The sequence below is a fragment of the Ctenopharyngodon idella genome, chromosome 2, assembly GCF_019924925.1.
Source record: "Ctenopharyngodon idella isolate HZGC_01 chromosome 2, HZGC01, whole genome shotgun sequence".
Lineage (NCBI taxonomy): Eukaryota > Metazoa > Chordata > Actinopteri > Cypriniformes > Xenocyprididae > Ctenopharyngodon > Ctenopharyngodon idella.
This window is the reverse complement of record NC_067221.1, coordinates 10,961,152-10,986,837: the sequence shown is the minus strand read 5'-3', so window position 1 is coordinate 10,986,837 and position 25,686 is coordinate 10,961,152. Positions and strand designations below refer to the sequence as shown.

At 36.0% G+C, this 25,686-nt stretch overlaps 1 protein-coding gene across 2 annotated transcripts in view; it reads left to right on the top strand.

Moving 5' to 3' along the window:
- Positions 1 to 24,433, top strand: part of atp6v1h (ATPase H+ transporting V1 subunit H) — a 45,730-nt gene extending 21,297 nt beyond the window's left edge. For both annotated transcript variants that reach the window (XM_051917998.1, XM_051917993.1), the window contains 5 exons: positions 6,404 to 6,582; positions 6,670 to 6,795; positions 10,503 to 10,604; positions 14,755 to 14,868; positions 24,067 to 24,433. In XM_051917998.1, coding sequence (XP_051773958.1) covers positions 6,404 to 6,582; positions 6,670 to 6,795; positions 10,503 to 10,604; positions 14,755 to 14,868; positions 24,067 to 24,133 — 588 coding nt within the window. In that variant the 3' untranslated portion in view covers positions 24,134 to 24,433. The remainder of the gene's footprint in view (positions 1 to 6,403; positions 6,583 to 6,669; positions 6,796 to 10,502; positions 10,605 to 14,754; positions 14,869 to 24,066) is intronic.
- Positions 24,434 to 25,686: the final 1,253 nt, after the last annotated feature.

The window sequence follows — 25,686 nt, the reverse complement described above, 5'->3', positions numbered from 1 at the left end:
ACTCACTCTTTTATTCTGAAAGGATTTAATTTACCCAGAGCTTTCATGGTGAATATACTAAGAACCCCATTATTACTTTATTAAGGTTGCAGATTGACAAAAGCGCTCATTTTAATCTCTTCCACACTCTCGCGTCATCACCCATTCAGTGCTTGGTTTTTAGAGGCTAGAAACAGAAAAAAACTTGTCACCCCACATTCTCTTCCTGCTCATGTTGATCATTTGAATTAGGATATAGTGCTAGACCAAATTTAGTCCTAAGGCATTTTATCTTCCGCCAGGCTTATTACTTTTCCTGTGCCGGTGCATATTTGTTTAATACATAGCCGAGGCACAAAAACAGGGTCCTTGTTACTCTTATTCTGCATTTTATTTTCCCACACATGGCGTTCTTAGCGCAGGCTACATTTAATGTTCAAATTAACCCTGAAAGCTGGACTCTGTTGGTATTAGAGTTGTGTAATGAATTCATTGTCCATGTCGCTGACAGTATTGAATTAGAGTGCAGCGCTTCATTCATCTCACCTGCTGAAGAGCTTATTAAGTTGTCCTGACAAGGTATTCTCTCTCTGTGTCTGTCCATGATTACATGACTTCCATTTTGCTGCCATCAATGGATCTGCCTCTGCACTTTTGCCATTATTTATGTTCCACATTAGTACACTCTTCACCACTGTTATATATAGGTCTAAAGCAATACTTTAAATTCTCAGATTTGAGGATATTGGTCTGTGGTTTAGCATAGTTGTGATTCTTTATCTGTTAATCAACTGATTATTGAATCTGATTATGGACCTCTTTTTATTTTTATATATATGGCCAACATTCTTTATTGATATTATGTAATCAACTGCACAGCTCTATCTCTCTGTTCTCAGTATAGAGATTTGATTAAATAGGAATGGTTTGGTACGTCACTTGGTCTGAGTCAGTTCTCCAAAAGAACAGTTGCAATTAAATGAAATAGACAACAAATATGATGGATTGATACAATATAAATGAACATAAAATGGTTATTTCCTTCTCTGTTGTCTATTAATAGTGTGTATATATAGTATATTTCCTTCATAGAATTTATCTCTGTCTACTGATCTCTCTATCTATCTATCTCTCTATCTCTCTCTCACACCATTTCTCTCTCTCACTAGATATCTACATATCTCTCTTTATCTTTCACTCTCTCCATCTCAAAAATAATCCAGCTTACCAAGCAGTTTTTTTTTTACCTCAGTTCTCTTTATTGTATGACAAAAAACCAAGGAGTATTCGTCCCTTCGGACTGCGGATTAAACCCCACCTGGAAAATATAAAAGTTGATTTAAATATACTAAGCCAGACACACTTTTGTAGTATTCCCCCTTGGAATATCAAAAAAACCGTCATAATCATGGATTTAACAAGAAACAAAAAATCTCAAACCCATCCAAATGATAACCACAAACAATTTTTAAGTATCAGAGAAAGTTTTCCATCATATATCCCAATTTATACAGATGGGTCAAAGACTGAAGAACATGTTTCATCTGGCTTTGTGGTCAATCATCAGAAAAGTGGATTACAGATTCCTCATTCCTTCTGTTTTCACTGCAGAAGCCAATGCTATCATTTTGGCATTGCAGCATATTAAAACTTCTCAGCAGCGAAATTTCCTATTAATGACAGACTCAAAATCTTGTCTTCAGACATCTTCCAAATTTGAACACTCAGCATTTGTGGAAATTTTAAATAGTTTGCAGTCCTTGGAGGCACAGAATTTTAAAGTCATTTTTTGTTGGGACAAATTCCCAGTTCCACCTTCAGACCTCAGATCTATTATAAATACTTACATTTGTAAGAAATGGCAAACTGAATGGGATAAATGTACAACAAACAAACTTTATAAAATCAATCCTGTGGTTGGTGCAAAACGTTGTCGTTTGAAAATCACAGGGATCATATTATTTACACACACTGTCCAGTAGGGCACTCCAGACTAACCCATATGTTTCTGTTAATGGGCGAAGATCCTCCTTTATGCCCTTTGTGCCAGAATCCATTATCATTGAAGCATATTTTGATGGATTGTGTTAGTTTGAAATCTGTTAGAACTCTTTATTTTTCTGTTGACTTTTATGAAAAGATTTTTAATGAAATAAGGCCTGATTTAGTTTTAGAATTTTTATCTAAGATCAAATTTAAAAACCAATTTTTTTTTTCTTTCATAAAAAAAAAAATTGTTCTCACCATGAATATAGCCGAGGTAGCTCGCATGGCGTTAAATCATAAACAAACTCTCTCCATCTCTCTATATCTATTCTTATATAGCCAACAGTTCTCCAAGAGAACACAAATATGACGGATGAATACAATATAAATGAACATAATGTAGTCATTTCTCTACTCTATAGTCTGTTTATAGTTTGTATATATAGTATATTTCCTTCATATCTGTCTCTATTTCTATATCTATCTCTTTCTCTCTCTGTGTTTGTCGTTCTATCTAACATTCTATCTAGCTATCTGACAATCTTTAGTATCTAGCACTGTTATGTCACTCTATCATTTTTCAATTCTACATCTGAATGTCTCTTTTTAACATGTTCATTTACTATCATGCAAGCGAGCCACACTTACTGCTCATTCATCAATGTCTTTCCACTGAATGGGAAAGCAGTGTGTAAGTATGCATAGATGCAGAATGTCACAGAAGAAGGTGTAGGACAGCACTATGCTAACAATCCATCATCTTGTTAACTAGAGCTGTACGTTAGGCTGATTAGATTTCTGATCGTGATTTATTATGTGTTGCATAATGTCGTGGAATTCTCAATTCTCAACCTGCTAATCTGACTTCTTCACGAATTCAAACAACATCAGAATTGTCAATATAATGCTTCCATCCGGACCGTGGGACATTTGCGCCATTTTACCATTTCTACAGTTTAAAGGTGTCCTATAATACTCCTTTTACAAGATTTAATACAAGTCACTGGTGTCCCCAGAATGTGTCTGTGACGTTTCAGCTCAAAATACCCCATAGATCATTTATTATAGCTTGTCTTCTCTAAAGCAGCCCAACATGGCCTCACCCCCTTTGTTGCGCGTTTATGTAAATTTTGGGGTTAGTATTGTCACCAACCCGGGAAGAAGCTCATTTTAGTCCCTACCAGCCGTATGCTGCAGTCCTTAAAAAGCAATTTCTGTAAAAGAAAATATCTCCCTTTGCATTGAACTTTGAGTGTTGTAACTTTGCAGATGTTGTTTATGCTCAAACAGCAACATTACACACTAACTAAAGTTTAAAAAGTGAAATAGTAATCAAAGACCCCTTTAAAGTAAGCAGCGCATGAAAACAATGGAGTGGTACACACCACAAGCACTCAGGGTCGTTTATGGTAATTATCTTTCGGCACTACATCATCTAATATTTTTATCTAGAGCCAAACACGCTTCATTCAAGCCCTTTCCGCTAAATGCGTGTTGCTTCTCTCTCCTGCTAAAGATGTAAAGAGCTGCAGATGACGCGGTTATTTTAACAACAGTAGCAGAAACTCGGTGAGCAGCAAAATATATACTTTTGCTAAAACGCTGCAGAAAACGAGAATGCAGGAAATGCAATCTGTCAAACAGGTGACTCCAAACGTTTAACTAAACCAGATTTATGACAATTTAACGCTTGGCACCTTTAGATGTTTCGTTTTTTCCCCATAGCTACATTTAGCATTATTAATCAGCATATTAAGAGCATTTCATAATAAACAATGTTTGTAATTTGGAAAATTTAGAGATGGCAAAGGGAAGACAAAAATCTTTGAAATTACTAGTTAACTTTGTTTTGTGCTTGCGATGAGGGTATTGATTGTTAGATTATGTACGTTGTTTGAGCAAAATATAAAAATTGTCCATATTTTTCTTAAGAGGTATGTTTTCTCTTTCCCAAGGCCTTCTATGTGCTTACACATAAGTGACAAATTATGAAAAAAATAAAATAAAATAATAATAATAATATAAATTAGCCTGATAAGACATCTGATCTAACCTTTTTGTATTCATATCCAGTTGGGGGAAATATTAACTTTTTTGGTAAATATTGGTAAAAATTCTTAGACCACTGCTTTGGCTCTCGGGCCCAAGATTCTCATCTTTGACTATTTTGAGTGTTTAGGATTTTTCTTGTACAAAGTACTGTGGCTGCCCGTATGGAAATATATAACTGTTCCAAAAAGTATTGTCCAGACCTCCGCTGGGAAGGAGATATAGAGACTGGACCTCTTGGAACTTTAATTGAATACCCCCGATATAAGCTAATCATATGACTTTTAGTTCTATTGTGTTTCTACTGTGCACTTTTTGGGTAACTCTAGATTCTTTGATCATGTGATGTGTATAGATATGCAAGGTCTTTGATCTGAGCATCCTTAATCTGCACTTTTCTGAAACATTCCATGTTGAAATACCCTTTTGACCTTTTCTGAGGCTTTTACAAAAAACATTTCCATCACAAAAACAAGCATAATATGGACAGAAAGTATGTTACAAATGAAGGAGACTTCCTCTCTTGGGTCAGAGAATGGATACATGCCATGTGAATGGGATCTGATAAAGGATTTGACTCACTGTAATACATAACTAATACAGAACATTAGCATTTTTTGTATATTTTATTATAATTTGTCTTCCCTCAAAATGAGAATTGGTATTAAACCTTTGTCTAAGATTGATAAATGTGTCTGGACTGCATAAAAAAATTTGTTTGCAGCAAGACTGCCAAAATCAAGACCTGTCAAACTGCCTTACAGCATTCTGCATTGAAACAAAACGTTAGGCTGCTGCAAATTAAAATGCCAGCGCTGCTCATCACCTCTTTAATATGCATTACTGTTGTAATTCAACTCTGCAGCTATCGCTGTATTAGGATTCCTAATATGAACTCTTCCTTTGCAAGCGTACTTGCTTTTCTTTCAAGTCTTTGTTGTCCTTCATACATGCAACAGCATGACATCCTTCATGCTGGATGGCTGAGCATTCACTGACTCTAATCGTTCAATTTTGTCAGGGGCTTTATTGTATTATAATGTCACAATTCTACTGATTAAACACTGCTGAAAAGCAGTGAGACGCCTAATAATGACTTGTTTTTCACTCCACTAGCTTCTAATTAAAGTGTCTCCGTAACAGTGATCCAGGTCCATTCAAAAAGACATATGGTTCTGTTTCATCAGTAATCAATACTTAACTTGTTTGAGAGCTTGTCTTCTGAGGCTGCTTGAGAGGAAAGAAACTTATGTACCACCTTGAGTCTATCATAAAATCTACAGCCAAACTTTATCAAACCAGCAGACATGAAAGGAAAATATGATTCATTTATTAATTTCCTAAGATTTTTTTTCTGAGCATCCTTGTGTCTATTAACTGATGATATTTTCTTATAGCGGCAGCATGAGTTGATTTGATCTAAGCAATTTAACTTGATGACTACCGGTAGCAACTAGATGAACAACTAAAGAATAATTTTCCAGTAATGCCAGAAAGGGCATGTTTTTAAGGCTTTTAGGTGAGTTTTCAAAGAGCAACATCTAATTTTAGTACAGCTAGGAGCTAAGGGTTTTAAAAAGGAAGTCAATGCTTATGTTAGCATTTGCTGCTAAATGAACCATATCCATTAAGAGTGTAATGAATTCTAAGAAATAAAAGCACTTTTATTATAATTTGACGTATTAATTTCCTCCTCAAGTCACATTGCTCAATGCTGAGGTTCATTTTTTTGGTTGTTCAAAGGGGTCGTGTCAAACGGGTGCCGGTAAAACATCACTACGCACTCTGTGTAGATTTTTAAAAGTAGCAGAAACTTTCAAGAAAAAGGAAAAATCTTGTTGAATGCATATTTAAAATTTAAAACACTGACTTTCACTTTATAACCTTCTCTAATATAATTGTAATTTAAAATATAATTTATTCCAGTGGTGTGCAGTATTTCTCCTTCTGGGAAATGGTCTTGAATTTACTGAATCATTTGACTGCAGAAGCCAAGGACAGATTTTTAGTCTTATTTCTTTAAGGTCCAAGTTAGCTATTCAACCGTTGTTTATCTGAAATTCTTCAAGTTCATCTTTTGTTTGAATTTTTTATATATATATCATCTTTATTATTAAACACCATGGTAACATGGTATGCACATTCAAATGAAATCTGATAAAAGAAAATGCTTGCTATAGTTTAAATAGTCACAAAATAAATAGTATTTTTTTTAATGATTGCACACAGTATGTTTGGAATTACATATTTAAATATGATTGATTTTGTTCTAGAGATCCAAATAAATGGTGCTTAGATTATTTCCAGTACTCTTAGTGCTTAATTATCCACTTAATTATATTCTACTATAATGGCATTAACATGATTGATGTTTGTTCATTTGCTATAGAACCTGTTGGAGAAGTCAGCTGAGAGAGAGACCCGTCAGGAATACGCTCTTGCCATGATCCAGTGCAAAGTGCTCAAACAGCTGGAGAACCTGGAACAGCAGAAATATGATGATGAGGACATCACTGATGACATCAAGTTCCTCCTGGAAAGATTGGGAGAGAGCGTTCAGGATCTTAGGTAAAGCCCTCATACTCTCTCAGTGTGTTTTAAACGTGTTTCTTTTTCCTCACATGTTGATAGTGTTTTCCATTCTTCCTCCTGCAGTTCTTTTGATGAGTACAGCTCTGAGCTGAAGTCTGGACGCCTGGAGTGGAGTCCAGTGCACAAGTCGGAGAAGTTCTGGAGGGAAAACGCTGTTCGCCTGAACGAGAAGAACTACGAGCTGCTGAAGTAAGAAGCACCTGCTGTTTGGACTAGGAAGATAAAGATTTGATAGGATAGATTCACTCGCTCTGTGTTCTACACCACATCATAGAATGTCAAAACCACATTTATTGTTTGAATTTTGTAATGAAATGACAATTTGAAGGCTGAGATTCTTTTCAAAAATAACAAAAATATTAAATAAATAATTGGTTTCCACACACGGCCTCCAATCCAATTGATATAATTATACATATAATTAACGGTTGTGAACAAGTGACTAATCATAATTTACAGTTGTAGGGATCTGTTTTATAATATATTTGTTTTAATAATTGTTTTTTTGTTTTGTTTTTTGTTTTATGTGTTATTACTGGGTGTAATGCAAGTTGCAGCGGACAATATATTTTTGTCTTGTCATTCTGTAAAAATAACTTCGTATCCTTCAAACAAAACACATTTACTTGAGAAGAACAAAACTAAACAAGATAAAAAGACTTGTTTTCAAAAATATATATATATTGAATTACAAAGCATAAATCTTACAAAATTGTGTTGATTTATGGTTTAAGAAAAAAACATAAATTAATTTAATTAACATACCCCAAGAAAACTTAATTCAAGATACAGTGGCCACAAAAAATGTATTTGGGTGCTTGTGATTTCTCTATTTCCCTCTCTGTTCCCCCTGATTATGTATAGTGGTCTCTCTATCCTCCTCTTAATTAGTGTTTTCAAAAATATTGATATTTCGATATGTATCGATACTGAAATATCTGAAACGTTTCCAATACTCCTTTCTGCAGTATCTGCAGTCATCTCATTCACCCCGGTTAAATTGTGTTGGTGTGCCTGGGTCTGAATTTCAGTGCGGGATTGCGCATAATTCTACTCATTCCCGCAGAATTTGCACTCACGTTCGAAGCGCACACAAGCCACCTCTGACATACAAGTGCCAAAATAAGCCATTTTCGTGGCTTATTAATGGTCAAATACACTCAAAAATAAATCTTGGTGAGTATTAACGTAAACACAGTCGTAAACAGTTCAGGAAGAATGTGCAACAGTATTTTGGATCTGTGCATGCCTCAGGTCTTAAAGGGACAGCAGCCTAATAAACGTGCCGCTCTATGTCGTTAATATTAATCAACAAAACACAAAGAGAAAATCACTTAATGCTCTTGACTGATTAACTTATTCAACTTTAATTGATTAATCTGTTTTTAATTTTTACAATGAAGATTATCTGTTATTTTAATTTAATTACTGTTACTTTATTCAGTTTCTTACCTGAATACTACTGTTATTGTATACCACTGATATGTATTTTATTACTGTTTACTTGTCTTTTTTAAATTCAATTTATCATTTGCAATCAAGCTTCCTTGTGCTGTGTGTAAAAATGACCCCATTGTAAAAACAAATTCATTAAGTTAGTAAATATTTGTGAGATAATTGTAATGGTAATTGATCAACATTTATATATAAAAAAGCTTAAAAGCATTATTATATAAAGTGATAACAAAAAAATTTGATTGCCTAGACTTTCAATGAATGGACGAAAAAAAGAAATAATATTAAAAATATCTATACGACAGTATATGCAGCGTTTTTTCCTCATGGTATCGAAAGTGGTATCGAATATTGATACTTCTCAAAGTATAGTATCGAAGTTAGAAATTCCAGTATCGTGACAACACTACTCGTAATAAAACAGTAGCAAAGGCCAAAAAAGAAAGAAAAAAAAAACAATAATTAAGAATATTGTAATGTGAAAGTGGCTGCTTTAAAACATACATGCTGTGTGAAGTAATACTACACATGTGAATAGTCATAATGAGTGCTTTCAGTTCTCTCAGCTTTTATAATAAAAGATGTTAGCAGGGGTCAAGTGTTCAGAGAGGGACTGAAACGATTTTTGCAGTATCGAGCAAATGGTTAAATGACTGTTTTGAACATACTGTACTGTTTTTACACAAGCTGTTTTTACAATCTGAGAAACATTGTGCAGTTGTGTGCGTGTTCCTCTCCTCCCTGTGGCGAAGGTTGCACAAGTTGAAACCAGAGCCAAGTATTAGCAGTTGAAATTCTCATTTTCATCGTCTCTCTGTAGTGTAATCATGCGTCTGCTCGACCCTTTTGACAGCTCCGTTTAAATCCTAATCTACTCATCTCATTCCTCTCATCACCACCCTCTCCGCAATCAGCACAAAGGCTCCATTTCAGCCATCAGCAATTTGTGTTTTACTTCGGTTCGTCTCTTTTTTCCCTCCATCTCTTGCTCAGCGTGCAGGTGATTTGTAGTGCTTGAACCCTCTCTCTCCATTCTGCATGACTGTTATAATTTCACGCTTTCATGCCATGGAGACCTGTCTTATACTTGATCTATTGTTTGAGAGCAGAAATAGATTGAAATTATATTCCCCAGAGCAACAAACTTCTTGGCTGCTGCAAAATAAGTCATTTTCTTAAGCAGTGTTTTTGTTGAAAATATCTCAACATCCATTAAATGAAACACATTCACTTAAGAAGCACAGATTTGTTTAAGACGTGTTTTCAAGCATATATGGTGGGTTACAAAGCATAAATCTCACAACATTTCGTAATTTACCCCAAGAAAACAGAAGTTACATTATCACGCTATTAGATGGCAGCAAAGACTGTCTTTATGAGTGTGTCAGTCAGTAGCAAACACTTTTACATTGAAAAGACTGAATTGTTGTGAACATGGAACAAGACGCAATTGACAAATGCTTTGACTAGCGCTGTCAGTCACAGGAAAACCCCATAACTGTTAAAAGGACAAGATAATACATCAGACATTTAAACAGATTTTTTATTATGAACATAGGACTGACCTGAAGGAAAATGCTAAATCTCAATGCAGGTAATAAACCCGCTCACTCTTATCTTTTTCTCACAATACTCTTCTACATAATACAGTAAGTTTAAACGAACAATGCCAATTGAGAACATACAGTTTACGTTGCTAAGAGTGTTTGCTAAGGGTGTTGTGTAGTGATACACAGAACCGTTGAGTGAAGCGGTCATAGTCGTGTTTTATCATGAATAAAACACAGCTACTGACCAATCAGAATCAAGGACAGGAGCTAACTGATTTATAAGTAATAAACAACCAATATACTTGTAATATGTAAGCTAATAAGCAATTAGTTAAAAGTGAGAATTGAACCCTAAAATAAAGTGTTAGCATGTCTTATAATGCAATGAAATTTATATATTATTACACTATTGATAAAAAGTTACATTAAAGACATTTATAATGTTAGAAAAGATTTTATTTATAATTAATGCTGATTAATTAATGAATTTCTTGAGCAACAAATCAGCATATTAGAATGATTTCTGAAGGATCATGTAACAGTGAAGACTGGAGTAATGATGCTGAGAATTCAGCTTTGCAATCACAGGAATAAATTAGATTTTAAAATATGTAAATGTAATGTATCTTGTTGATGTTTAAATCTTTTTACTGGAAAAGAAGACAAAAAACTGTTTAAGAAGACACTTTTTTGCAGTGTTACATGTTTTCCCATTTTAGTATCTTGCTGAACAGAACCTTTAATATTTTCCTGGACTGAGGTAGACACCACATCACCAGCTGTACAGTACCCTGGGATATATTTGCTCAGCGTGGGTTTAGTATTGCCCTGGAGGTGTTACTGATTGCTTTTGGGGACCTGAAATGATTGTGTGTTTGTGCTTCCTGCCAGGATACTGACCAGGTTGTTGGAAGTGTCTGATGACCCTCAGGTTATTGCTGTTGCAGCTCACGATGTGGGGGAATACGTGAGACATTACCCCCGCGGCAAGAGGTGAGCGAGTGTCTTTCATCCTTCATCTGTAAATTACCATCTCTCTGACTCTGCGGCTGTGCATTTTTTTGACTATTTCTAAATAACCAAATATTCTGAGCTCTGTATGGTAATAGGGCTCAGAATCGCCCAGGTTAGAGTTATTACTGTCTGTGGAGTCTGCTTGCATGCGATGATATCAGTGTCAATTTAAACTTACATCACTTCAAAGAGAGCAGCATACTAACTCATCCAGGCTGACCTATTGCAAGATATTGCCCAAGCTTTGCCATTTATTTTGTCGGCACGTAGCATTCATGATCGGCCAATCAATTTTAGACCCAAGAAGGTTATAGCTTTCCTCTAAAAGTAGAGTGATCCGCCACTTGTGTCCAACTCCGCTGTGAGTGGCTAATACCTTCTCTAATCCCGACTCTCCTCCCCGAGGTCGGCCACTCAGAGCGCACACTCTCGGTTTCCTCTTTAGAACGCCCCCAATGTTCAAAGAAACCACAGTGAATCTATAGGGACTCGTTGGTCTGAATCAGCCTTGGTTCTAACCCTGTAATTAGACCACTCTAGAACAAATTAGCTTCTGCAAGTGAGCAGTTGCCCAAAAGAATTACACTCATTTGCAGTAAGTGCCGAGTTATTGCCTTTCCATCTTTTGTTCCCAAGCAGTGATTTTGTTTTAACTGTGGCTAAATGTGAGAAGAAAGTATAGCATAAATAAATATTCCCCATTTAAAAAATAACTTGCAAGTGTCACGGTTATGGACTTTTATATTATGTTTAAGTCCTGTTTCTCTGCTCCGTTCAGTTTTGGTTTTCTTGGTTACTGATTATCTTGTCGTTTGTTTCTATGTTTACTTAAATGTTTCTATGGTTACATTATGTGTTCATCTTCTGCATTCAAGATTAAAGAGTTAGTTCACCCAAAAATGAAATTTCTGTCATTTATTACTCACCCTCATGTCATTCCAAACCCGTAAGACCTTCGTTCGTCTTCGGTGTTAAGATAAGATATTTTCGATGAAATCCAAGAGGTTTCTGTTCCCCAATAGAAAGCAACATAATTACCACATTCAAGGTCCAGAAAGGTAGTAAAGACATTGTTAAAATAGTCCACGTGTCTGCAGTGGATCAACTTTAATGTTATGAAGTGACGAGAATACTTTTTGTGCACAAAAGCAAAACAAAAATAACGACTTTATTCAAGAATTTCTTCTCTTCCCTGTCATTATCCTACGCTGTTGACGTAGTAACAGCACTTCCGGGTTCTACGTCAGAACGCCGACTCATTATTGGCCAGCTCTTGCGTCAGCGTTACACGCATGCATCGTGCTGCTCAAGTGAACAGCGTCGTCCAATACTGAGTCGGCGTTCTGACGTAGAACCTGGAAGTGCTGCACTGCGTTTACTAAGTCAACAGCATAGGAGACTGACAGGGAAGAGAAGAAATCGTTGAATAAAGTCTTTTTTTCTTTTCTTTTTTTGCACACAAAAAGGTGGTACTGTGGTAGGGTGCCACCTTTGCAAGTCAATTTGTGAAATTTTACCCCTGCTAGATATTCCACTGTCATCTGTAAGTGTTATTATTGGAAAGTGGAAGCTTTTAGGAACAGCAGCAACTCAGCCATGAAGCAGAAGACCACGTAAAGTCACAGAGCAGGGTTACCCAGTGCTGAGGCTCGTGGTGCGTAAAAGTCGCCAATGCTCTGCTCATTCCATAGCTGAAGAGTTCCAAACTTCCACTGGCATTAATAACAGCACAAAAAGTGTGTGGCGGGAGCTACATAGAATGGGTTTCCATGACCGAGCAGCTGCATGCAAGCCTCACATCACCAAGTACAATATCAAGCGTCGGATGGCGTGGTGTAAAGCACGCCGCCACTGGACTCTGGAGCAATGGACACATGTTCTGTGGAGTGACAAATCTCAATTCTCTGTTTGGTAGTCTTATGGATGAGTCTGTGCAGATGCCAAGAGAATATTACCTGCCTGACTGCATTGTGCCAACTGTAGAGTTTGGTTGAGTAGGGATAATGGTGTGGGGCTATTTTTCAGGGGCTAGGCTAGTCCCCTTACTTCTAGTGAAGGGAAAACTTAATGCTTCAGCAAGGCCTTTTTTCTTAACAATGCTATGCTTCCAACTTTGGGAAAACAGTTTGGTGAAGGCCCTTTTCTATTCCAGCATGACTGTTTCCCAGTTCACAGTGCAAGGTCCATAAAGACATGGTTGGATGAGTTTGGTGTGGAAGAACTTGACTGTCTAGTATGGAGCATTAGTCCGGCATTAGTGCCAAAAATGCTCTGAAATGGGCAAAAATATGGTCAATAAACAGTAACATTCTAAAATCTTGTGGAGAGCCTTCCCAGAAGAGTGAAAGCTGTTATAGCTGCAAAGGGGGGGACCAACTCCATATTAAAGTCTATTGGTCTTATTTTAATGATCTAAGCGCATGGTCCAAAGCGCACAGCGCAAGTGCACTTAGGGCGTGTCCGAATCCACTTTTGCTAGTTTAAGGATGGAAAAAATGGTCGACACGCCCGGTGCATGGTCTAAAAGGGTTTTCCCTATTGTCTTAATGAGTAATGGGTGTGTTTTGGGCGTAACGTGCAATAAACCAATCAGAGTCTGATCTCCTATTCCCTTTAAAAAGCCAGTTGCACTCGCACCGTGGCGGATTCGCTATTTACATGGCAGAATTTGCAAGCGGAAAAACTGAACGCTTCTCTAGCGAGGAAACGGATCTGCTTGTGCGCGAGGTTAAAAACGGGAAAAAGCCGGATTCCACCAAAACATTTTTATCTTTATGCACACAATAATAATCTTTTACATTGTAATCCTTTTATTTTTAATATTTGGCATGTTTGTGTGCTGTGTGTGTGTAATAAGCAGAGTGTACACGCGTTGTACACCCGCATATAGCCACATATTACACCCACATATAGACACATATTACTGACGCGCTCTTTAAATAACAAATCAAATATTGCACCATTGACTTTAGACCAGGTTTCAGTTGGTCAATGGCGCAGTCTATTTCAGTTGCCTCAAAATAGTAACACACCAACAATGCGCCTGAACACACCTCGTTTTCAGACCAGCACGCCCATGGGCGCACAAATAGGCGCAAATGCATTTGCTATTTAAACAACGTGGTGCGGGACATGAAAATGATAACTGCGTCACGCTGAAACTAGCAAAAAACACTTTGCATTGCACCGGGTGTATGATAGGGCCCTATGTATTTAGAATGCGATGTCATTACAGTCCCTGTTGGTGAAATAGTTAGGTATTGAAATACTTTTGTCCAAATAGTGCGTGCGTGCGTGTGTTTATATATCTCATTGAAGGCAGCATTGTTCTACAGTGAAAATTTCAGATCGAGTTCAAAATGACTTTAAATAGAAAATCATAAGTGTCATTTAGCAGTTCTTACTGTAGAAGTGCTATCGAATAAGCTTGAGCTCTTTTTGAATATTTCACAAAGCATAAGATTCTGATTATGAAATGTGAAATGCATAAAAATACTCTGTATTTGTGGTTGATGTAATTACAGAAGTTTAAAGGGATTTTTTTTTTTTTTTTTTCATTTCAAATGGACATTCCTTCTGTTTCCAGTTGCGTCAATAAATCAAAATTTTCAAATCAAATAATTTTGTGGTGTAACTAGTAAGATTTAAATTTTTTATATAAAAATAAAACATTGATTTTTTTAAATGTGTTTTTATATTTAAAACATAAAATGTTACATTTAAAAAGGGTTTATTTGTTTTTATTTATTTATTTACAACATTCGTAAAAGGGCACCTTGGCATTCTATCAAGTTTTGCAAGAACTAATGTTTTCCTTCACATTTTCTACAAGAAATGTCATTACATTTTTGTCACATGTTCTTCAGAAAATGTTGTTGTTGTTGTTGTTGTTGTTGTTGTTTTTAGTTTAAGATAAAGACTTATCCTGCTTTTTGAGTTTTGTAAGTTTTGTTGAGTCTTGTGCTGAAATGTGTTTTCATTTTAATGATTGGCATTGCCAGAAATAATGCAGCTGTTGTTCTCTGTTATTCCCAGAGTTAAATTGAAAGGCAAAGAGGCCCTGTGTTATTACCCATCTTGCAGAACATAATAATCTGGAACTGCTTCTCTCTGCTTCTCTGTCCTTTAGGGTGATCGAACAGCTGGGTGGTAAACAACTAGTGATGAACCACATGCATCATGAAGACCAGCTTGTCCGCTATAATGCCCTGCTGGCCGTCCAGAAGCTCATGGTGCATAACTGGTACGTTTAACTCCATATGAATCAGCATGCTCAGCATTTGCTTTGCTATGCAAATTCATACAAACAACTTGATTTATTTATTACTATTTTGATTATATTATTATTAGTAGTAGTAGTAGTATTACTATTATTTATTTATTTACAGGATATTTACACACACAGTTTTAATCTTTTTAACCTAACGTCTTTAAATATTTTGTACAATCATCTCTTCACAGCCGTTCTGGTTGTTGTATTTATTCCTAAAGCAAAACATCCATGGTGTTTGTGCCTGATGCAACATTACCCTCAACAGTGACCTGGAAAGGAGCTTTCTCTTAATCTCTCTTTGCTCCGTAGTAGTAATTTTCTCACTTCAGCACTACATAATATAATGAATTATTCAGTGGACCATTGTGTTTTTTTTTCAGCATTAGTTGATCTTTGATTAAAACCCAGGGCACAAAACAAGTGGAAAAAAAACATGATTAACTTCTCTATGCATGTTCGATGTGTTTGTCTGAGTGAAGTGGAAAAAACATGATTACCTTCTCTATGCATGTTCGATGTGTTTTTGAGAGCAGAAACTGTTGAATTAAGGCTGGCGAGGCACTGGATTAGGTTCAGGTATATGACCTAACACAAGTAGCTTATTGTTGTGTCTGCATTCATCCTTATGAGCTTCAGATTACTCTTTCAACAGGGATGATAAACCTCAAAGGCCCCAGAATACAGCATGCATGTTTGAAACACAATAGATGTGTACTGGTGTACATTCAGTGGTGTCATGAAGAGTAATTGTTCGCTGTCAATGTTTCAATACAGTGGCTTTAAATCAGTGTTCAAATTGAAAGTTTAGCATCAAATTGAGCAGAATACAATTCGCTTTAAATGCTGCCTGAGTGGTATAGATCACTCCTGCATAGAGAGAATGCATTAACACGCTCCATAAAGTATCTCCGAATAATTCATCTTTACCATCGGCCCCACTGCAGGAGAAATAAATTTATAGAGGCAGATGCTCTGGGGTAAAATTTATATGTTAGCATTTATACTGTGGACCCAGACTGAGGGGTATATATATATATATATATATATATATATATATATATATATATATATATATATATATATAATATATAATATATATATAAATAAATAATTTATATTTATATATGTCTATATATATATACAGTGCTCAGCGTAAATGAGTACACCCCCTTTGAAAAGTAACATTTTAAACAATATCTTAATGAACACAAAAACAATTTCCAAAATGTTGACAAGACTTAAGTTTTATATAACATCTGTTTAACTTTAAGTAAGGTTAATAATATAACTTAGATTACACATTTTTCAGTTTTACTCAAATTAGGGTGATGCAAAAATGAGTACACCCCACAACAAAAACTACTACATCTAGTACTTTGTATGGCCTCCATGATTTTTAATGACAGCACTAAGTCTTCTAGGCATGGAATGAACAAGTTGGCGACATTTTGCAACATCTATCTTTTTCCATTCTTCAAGAATGACCTCTTTTAGAGACTGGATGCTGGATGGAGAGTGATGCTGAACTTGTCTCTTCAGAATTCCCCATAGGTGTTCGATTGGGTTCAGATCAGGAGCCACTGAATCACTTTCAGCCTGTTCTTCTTCAGAAATCCAGCAGTGGCCTTAGGTGTGTGTTTAGGATCATTGTCATGTTGGAAAAGTGCACGACGACCAAGGGCACGGAGTGATGGTAGCATCTTCTCTTTCAGTATAGAGCAGTACATCTGTGAATTCATGATGCCATCAATGAAATGCATCTCCCCGACACCAGCAGCACTCATGCAGCCCCACATAAGGACACCGCTACCATCATGTTTCACTGTAGGCACCATGCATTTTTCTTTGTATTCCTCACCTTTGCGACGCCATTCAGTTTTGAAGCCATCGGTTCCAAAAACATTTATCTTGGTCTCATCACTCCAGAGTATAGAGTCCCAGTAGTTTTCATCTTTGGTAGCATGGGCCCTGGCAAACTCTAGGTGGGCTTTTTTGTGCCTGGGCTTTAGGAAAGGCTTCTTTCATGGACGGCACCCATGCATGCCATTCCTCTGCAGTGTACGCCGTATTGTGTCACATGAAAAAGTCACCCCAGTTTGGCTTTCTGCTTCTTCAGATATCTGCAGTGAACTTGCATGCCGATTTTCTTCAACCCTTCTCATCAGAAGACGCTCCTGTTGAGGTGTTAACTTCCGTGGACGACCTGGACGTCTCTGTGAGATGGTTGCAGTTCCATCTTTTTTAAATTTTGTACCACTTCTGCTACAGTATTCTGAATGATAAGTAAAGCTTTGCTGATCTTCTTGTAGCCTTCATCTTTCTGGTGTAAAGAAATGATTTTCTTTCTCAGGTCTTGTGACATTTCTCTTCATGTGGTGCCATTGCTGACAGCATGAAATAGGAAGGGATTTTAACACCCTTTTATAGTCAACTGTCTGCTGAACACCTGTGTAATGAATAATTAGACTCACCTGTGGTTGAATTCTTGTTAAATTAGACATCTGTAGTCTAAAATTTAGCTTTGCTCCAGAGACTTTTAGTGGGGTGTACTCATTTTTGCATCACCCTAATTGAATACTTTTCAAAGGGGGTGTACTCATTTACGCTGATTTACTGCATATATAGTATACCGAGGGGTATATACACACGTGTGTGTGTGTGTGTGTGTGTGTGTGTGTGTGTGTGTGTATATACCCCTCGGTATACTGTTTCTTGCTTTGAAACAGTTCTGACTCCAAACTCTGACTCACTGTATCGTGGCAATTATTAGACATTAGCTAAATAGCTCAGATGTAATTTTTAGAATTAATTGTGCATAATTTTGCAGCAGTTTGACGCAAAGCTTAGCATGTCACCACCAAAAAAGAAGGAAAAAAGCAAGCAGAGCAGTGAGTTTTGATTGTTCTTGGGAACAATGTAATGGTTTCATCTCGGTTCAAGTCTCTCAAATATGAACCAAGAGTTAAAAGGGAACTATTAAAAAATAGCAGTTAGGATGAAGAGACTCAGAGTGCATGTATTATTTGAAGATCTTGATTTGAAGGGAGGTGAAGGCCAACTCTTATTTGTATTCTTAATTGGAGGAGGAAATTACAGGGGATGTAATAGCCAGATGATTGAATTAAGATTCGGTGAATGTGGTTTCCAAGGTGCTGTCAAGAAGAGCCATACAAGAATGGACTTTTACTGTCTCTTCTCAAAAGCCATCTTTGTAATATATTTGCATCCACAAATGACATTTCCTTTTGCTGCACTCTTCTCGAGAGTTTTTTTTATTTGAGGTATATCTTCTCTCATTTATCATGGTTTTGAGATGATGTTCTCGTAGAGGATCATCTAGTTTCCATGGCATTGATTGCATCACACACGGTCTTCATGGTTTCCGGTATAAAAGTACTTAAAGGTTTGTTGTTGTTGTTGTTGTTTTTGGTGAAGAGCTTTTTTTTTTTTGGATACAGAAAATAACACCAAAAAAAAAAAAAAGAAGGAAGCTGCATTGTGTGAACAGTTTATTTTCCCCTTAAGAATTGTGGTGCTGTCGCTTTTTCCTATTCTCACCCCATAGAGACTGTTTGGTGTCATGGCAACAGCAGGAGGAGAAGATGTTTGAGTTGGCACAGTTCTAGATGGCCAACTTTGCACGCTGTTAGCTTATTGTATCTGTACCATCTGGGTTAACCCCTAGAGGTGTGCCGCTGTGCGTGTGCAGAAATTCAGCCAGCGGCTCCACAATCTTGAGATGATGGATGACACTGTGTTTAATAATTTTTTTCATGTTTGTTTTGTAGATGCCCTTACTCACTTAAGGACTTCATCCACTTTCTGATGCAGCTTAGCGTGAAATCTCTCAGATGTGCTTCACTGTTACCAAACCTAATTTGATTCGGAAATGAAGTCATGATAGGAATAATTGAAAAACTATTAACCAAGAGTTCACTGCAAAACAAGACCATAGATTATCTTTCCTTTGCTATGTTATGTGCGTCATAGCATTTAGAAATAATTTATACAGTAAATGTGGAAAATGGTAAAAGGGGACATGGTATAGAAATCCAAAGACACATACACTGAAATGTATTTGTTTTATATATATATATATATATATATATATATATATATATATGGGTCATTGACGAATAAGGTTTTTAAAGGTGTAAAAAACAGGATATATATATAATTTTGAAGTTTTATTAAGTCTTAACAATGAGATTGTAGTTTTTTTTTTATTATCAATTAACACTGCTTTTGTCTTTTTTTTTTTTCTTTTTTTTTTTCCAAGATGGACAAAATTTGTCACCAAAAAAGTCATTCGGTTTAACCAAAATTTCGGTTTTACCGAATGACACTTTTGGTTATACCAAATGACGATATTTTGAAACAATGCTAACAGACTGATATCTAGCTAGTTAGCTTGCTAGCTAGCAAAAGGACAATCAAACATTTTATATTTAGTACAAGTTTTTTAAATATTACAACATTTTCCATGTTTTTATAGCAGTTATACCAAATGACCTGATGTTTTTGGACATGCGTATGAGCAAGTGAAAACATGAATTTTTCAACTAGTTAAAAGAGAGTTAGTTACTTTGCTTCACGAGAATGTGGTCCTTTGCAGGTGTCTGAATGATGTCACATCCTGTCACATGATACTGACCGCATGACTTGATCCAAAATGGTCCATTTATCCAAATGACATAAATGAAATTCATTTTTCCGGACATTCTTTCTCATAACAAAACAACGACTTCTACACAGTTTTAATACCATTTTTGCAGTATGTTGATATATGATGTTATAAAAAAAAATGCCAGAATAAAAAATATATACATTTATTACATTTTAAGATATTTTAATCAAATGAAATGGCTGTATTGACCTTTGGACGGTTAAACCGAATGACCTTTTGACACTTCAGAATCTTTAAAATACCTTTATATGTAGCAAAATATAATTAAAACCTTTTGGATTCAATAAAAGAGATCTAGTTGTACTACCTTACATACTTTGGATGTCATATCTTTGTATTTTATTATTAAGGCCTTTGGACAAAAAAAAAAATGTATATGAATATGTATAATAATAATAATCATTTTATTTATATATATATATATATATATATATATGAATTTTTTCTATTTAAAATAACTTATTTTAATATATCATCACCTTGGAATTATAAGGTTCTTCCTGACATTTTTATCAAAATTGAGTTGTTCACATATTCTTATTCTGTGACAACTTACTTACATTATGTGATGTTTTTTTTTTTTTTTTTTTTTTTAAGTTGTGTACATGGGACTTTTTTTTTTTTTTAAACGAAAAGATTCTATCTACAAAGGAGTATGGAAAGCTCAATATCTCAAAACTGCTCAGAATGCAGATAGAACCTTATAATTCCAAGGTGGCGATATGTTAAAATGTGATTTATTCCTAATTAAATATACTATACATATTGATGTTATATTATTAGTGTGCACTGGCCCATTAATTCCAAACTAAAGTAAGCAAAAATACATAACACTATGAGATGGCTTGTTTGTTTATATGGTGTTTTTATTATTATTATTATTATTATTATTATTTCTGAAGACTTTATAATTTTCCCTAACTTTCTTAATGGGAAAGTGGCAACGTACCTTGAGAAATTATTATTACCATTTCTTGAACTCAGAAACTCTTAAATGAGGTAATTTTAGAAGCAGTCCACAGAGTAATAGAGCATTCATTTGAATCATCTTAGTCATTAAAGTCTTAGACACCTGAGTACGCAGATAGATTGTAAATCAGCTTATTTTTGAATTTCATTTTTGAAAAAATCATGGTGTTGTTGATGCCTGGTAGCCACAGCAGAGTCGTCCCTTTCTTTTCTGCCTTCAAAATCAGCCACAGCTCACTGTGGGTCATAGTCGAATTTACCACGGGTTGAATGATTAAGGCCACAGACATAGTCAAGCGTCTCATAAGCCACACTGAGGATGAGTCTGACGTCTCTTGCTGTATATATGGGATGAATGATGATGAAAACTCGCTTTTGACTTTTCTTACTGTTAGTTATAGGACCTTGACATTGAAAAAATGAAGGAATCAGTTCAAGGTGTCAGTGAAGAAAAAGTTAAGTGTCTCTTGAAGTCATCACGTTGACACCATGACTCTCAAATACATCTTGTGGTTTGGGTCGATTGCAGGTTTGGCAGAAAATTGAATGCGATGTGCATGTGATTGAGCCCAGTGGAGTCTTTGCTTTAATGTGAATGGTGTGATTGTTGTCTGCGTCCTGTTTGTTCTGGAGGACTATTTTTGTGTGGGTTGTGTTCAATACCATTTGATCCAAAAGTCTGGGACCACATTTAAAATGTGAGATACAAAATCTAATTTAAACCAGGGAAAACTTACAAAATTATACCTCAGAGATGACTCATAGTAGTGCTTTTTAGTGGGTAATGAAAATAGATTTCAGTATAATGGTTCATTTGCGATTTAATGTGCTTCTCGGCATACTCATTTTAGACTGCGCTAAAGTTTTTTTATTCGTAAGGTTTTTATTTTTTGAAGGTCCATTTTGGCCTTTAAATTAAGACCTTCATGCAAGTTTACACAGGCCGTTTTAATATATGAATGTCATCTACTGCTGATCTTTATTTTAGCTTAAAGCTTCCCTTCAATTAGCACAAAGCTGTTCAACTAATCTGACATTAATATTCAATTAATTATGACCCACAGATAGACCTTATGGTCATCTGTAGTATATAAAATTAGTTCTGGTTCTCAAACCTGATTGGCTGAGAGCCTTTTCCAGCCATGCCATATTCTATCACACGGAAACCGTTTCACAATTTGTATCACTCCACTTGTTTCCACCGGATCTATACTGGCAGCATTTCTCACATTGAGCGTCAATGCCGGCGAGGCAAACCCACTATAATTTTACAAATACTACTGTTATTGTGTCATGGAATAAGTTTTAAAGGGTTAGTTCACCCAAAAATGAAAAATCTGTCATTAATTACTCACCCTCATGTCGTTCCACACCCGTAAGACCTTCATTCATCTCAGTGAGGCCTGCATCGCCAGCAAGACAATTAACACTTTCAAATGCCCAGAAAGCTACTAAAGGCGTATTTAAAACAGTTCATGTGACTACAGTGGTTCAACCAGTTTGAGTGCGTATCAAACTGCCAAAGTCACATGATTTCAGTAAACAAAGTTTCATTACGTCATAAGTGTTTCAAAATTTTAATGGTTCACCTCTGGGGGGCGTGACTTTGGCAGTTTGATACACGCTCCGAACCACTGATTCGAATGAAGCAGTGAAGCAGTGTTTTGAAATCTCCCATCACTAGATATTGTTGAATAAAGTCATTGTTTTGTTTTTTTGGCACACAAAAAGTATTCTCATCGCTTCATAACATTAAGGTTGAACCACTGTAGTCACAATGCAGGCCTCACTGAGCCATCGGATTTCATGAAAAATATCTTAATTTGTGTTCCGAAGATAAACGAAGGTCTTATGGGTGTGGAACAACAAGAGGGTGAGTAATTAATGACAGAATTTTCATTTTTGGGTGAACTAACCCTTTAAGAGTTTTTTTAGGCGAGAATGTAGTTGTTTAGACCTCAAATATGCAATTTATATATAAACATAGGTCTAGCGCCTATTAGAAAATTTGTTTAGGCATATTTGGAGATGTGAGCTCCAGGCTGTCAGCGGCCGTTTAGTGCTCATTTATCCGCTGAGAACAGCTTCATCTTGGCGCTGGCTCTTATGTAGATAGTGGTTAAACATGAGATATAACTTGAGATTTGAATCTGTGGTGGAAGGAAGTAGTTCTGCACAAAAGAGGGTTTTTAAAGACACTCCGTTGTTGTTTATTATTTATTTACACACTTGTGCTGTCGAACTAGGGTTGCACGATATTGGAAAAATATTTTGTTTTTCTGGTATATATAAATATTGTGATATGAAAAAAAAAAATAAAAATTCACCAGATGACTTTAACAGCTCTATTTGGAAAGAATTAATCATTCTCTTTATATCAACTCAAACCCCTGCAGCTCCCTCATGAAAACCCTTCTCTACAGTTACTTAATACTCCATCTACATAACAAAACCTTAATGCCATCCTGTTTTGCAAGCTAGCCGTGAACGTATTAGCTCAATTAATACACAAATTGGAAGTCAAGCTGTTATTAATTCTCATATTTTCTGCTGTTTTATCTCTTTTTGCTGGATGCCTAATGAATCAGCCCTCTGTGATTCTCTCCTTCTGATGTACAATAGCTTGGCGCTTATCTGCTTTGTTTCCATGCAAATATCAGCTGATGTGCTGAAGTCTGGCAAGTCGAACCCAGTAGCTGTTGGACGAGCTGCCAGAAATGACAATTAATGAATGCCAGGTGTGTGCTAATTTAGACAACTTGTCAAGAAAGGAAAAGAAGATCCGATTCGCATAGTTGCATCTGATCAGAACGTGTACTCGACCAGATAAACTTTTTGACCGTTCACAGATTGTGTATCTCAGCGGATGCAGTAGGTCATATGGGTATTGGTTTCTTGGATATACTGTGTATTCTGACAAGAATGCATATTCAGATGGGACCTATTGTGTGTCCTTTGTGAGTTGTATGCTCCTCCTATAAGCTGTGCAGTCTTATCTGAAGCACCTTAGGCCTGAAGAAAAGCAAACCTCTTAAAAAAAGGTCACTGTTTAGGTGAAACTGTTAACAAGGTTTGACGGCTTTGGCTCGACATCAAGATGGTGGGCACTTTGAAAGGATTTAAATGACAGATAGCATTTCCCAACAGTTGAGAAACCACAGGTGTCATTCAGAATTAACTCGCCTTGGTAAAATGACATTTTCAGTAATCAAAGAGGAAGGAATCGAACCTCATGAAGATTATTCAAGAAGACAGGTTGAATTGAATATAGTTAGATTGGAGAATCGGCTGTGGAGGAGCTGTTCGGAAAAATCTTTTTTTATCACCTCTTTCAGTGTGCCTGACAGTTTCTTTTTCTTTTTTTTCTTTTTTTTCTCACTGAGCTTAAAGCACCGGCTCAAAAACCTGTTATTTTACTCACATAAAGGAATATCCAGAAATACAAAAAGTTGCACTTCATAGCTGTTCAAAAAGATAAATTGGCATAATCATTCTTTGGTGTTTTCTTTCAGGGAGTACCTGGGGAAGCAGTTGCAGTCCAGCGAGCAGTCGACTCCAGCTGTAGCTGCCCGAAGCTGAACTGTCCATGTGCTTGTGTGTGAGCCAGAGCGTCTGATCCCGTGTTCTTGGTGTGAATGTAAATCTGTGCTATATATATATAATGAACAGGTTAAACAAAAAACGAGTTGATGTATTAAACCATAAATTTATAATTGAGCTCTTCTTTGTTGTGCTTTGTTGTTGTGTAAAGTTGTGCGTCCTTAAGTAAAATCACATTAAGTGATCGGAACAGTTCAGAGTATTATGAAATGTTATTTATGTCTTAAATGTAAAACAATGAGTATGCATTCCAATAAAGAGTCTACCACGACAAATGCATCTGTTGAATTAAGCATTTTTATTTATTTAGTTTGTTTCATACAAAATTTGAAGCATCAGCCTGTGGTTGAGTTGTAAGGCTTTTAGTTTCACTAAAGACAGACAGACAGATAGATAGAATCAAAATATGTCTGGTTGTCTCTCAGATTTGTTTGTCAGAACAGAGGGGAAAATGATCTGAAGTTATTTGCACTTAATTCTCTGCGATGTTGCAGTCTCGCTCAAATATCAGATTTATATGGTAATCCTTCAATATAAGTCCCTGGATCATATAATTCCTTTAGTGTAATATGCAATACAACCACATTTAGGTCATAATTTTATTTTCTGTGTTTCATAACGTTTTGCTTGTGAAAAGGTCCAAAAAATTGTGAATTACTTATTTATTTTAAGATCTAAGATTTTACTCCAAGGGTATATTGTCGTCTCGAATCTCATGCCGTTCCACACCCGTAAGACCTTCGTTCATCTTCGGAACACAAATTAAGATATTTTTATTTATTTTTTTTATCCCCCATAGAAAGCAATGAAATTACCACATTCAAGGTCCATAAAAGTAGTAAAGACATTGCTAAAATGGTCAACGTAACTGCAGTGGTTCAACCTTAAAGGGTTAGTTCACCCAAAAATGAAAATTCTGTCATTAATTACTCACCCTCATGTCGTTCCACACCCGTAAGACCTTCGTTCATCTTCGGAACGCAAATTAAGATATTTTTGTTTAAATCCGATGGCTCAGTGAGGCCTACATAGCCAGCAATGACATTTGCTCTCTCAAGATCCATTAATGTACTAAAAACATATTTAAATCAGTTCATGTGAGTACAGTGGTTCAATATTAATATTATAAAGTGACGAGAATATTTTTGGTGCACCAAAAAAAAAAAAAAAGACTTATTTAGTGATGGCCGATTTCAAAACACTGCTTCATGAAGCTTCGGAGCGTTATGAATCAGCCTGTCGAATCATGATTCGGATCGTGTGTCAAACCACCAAACTGCTGAAATCACGTGACTTTGGCGCTCTGAACCGCTGATTTGACACGCTGATTCATTACGCTCCGAAGCTTCCTGACGCAGTGTTTTGAAATCAGCCATCACTACATAAGTCGTTATTTTGTTTTTTTTGGCTTGCCAAAAATATTCTCGTCGCTTTATAATATTAATATTGAACCACTGTACTCACATGAACTGATATAAATATGTTTTTAGTACATTAATGGATCTTGAGAGAGGAAATGTCATTGCTGGCTA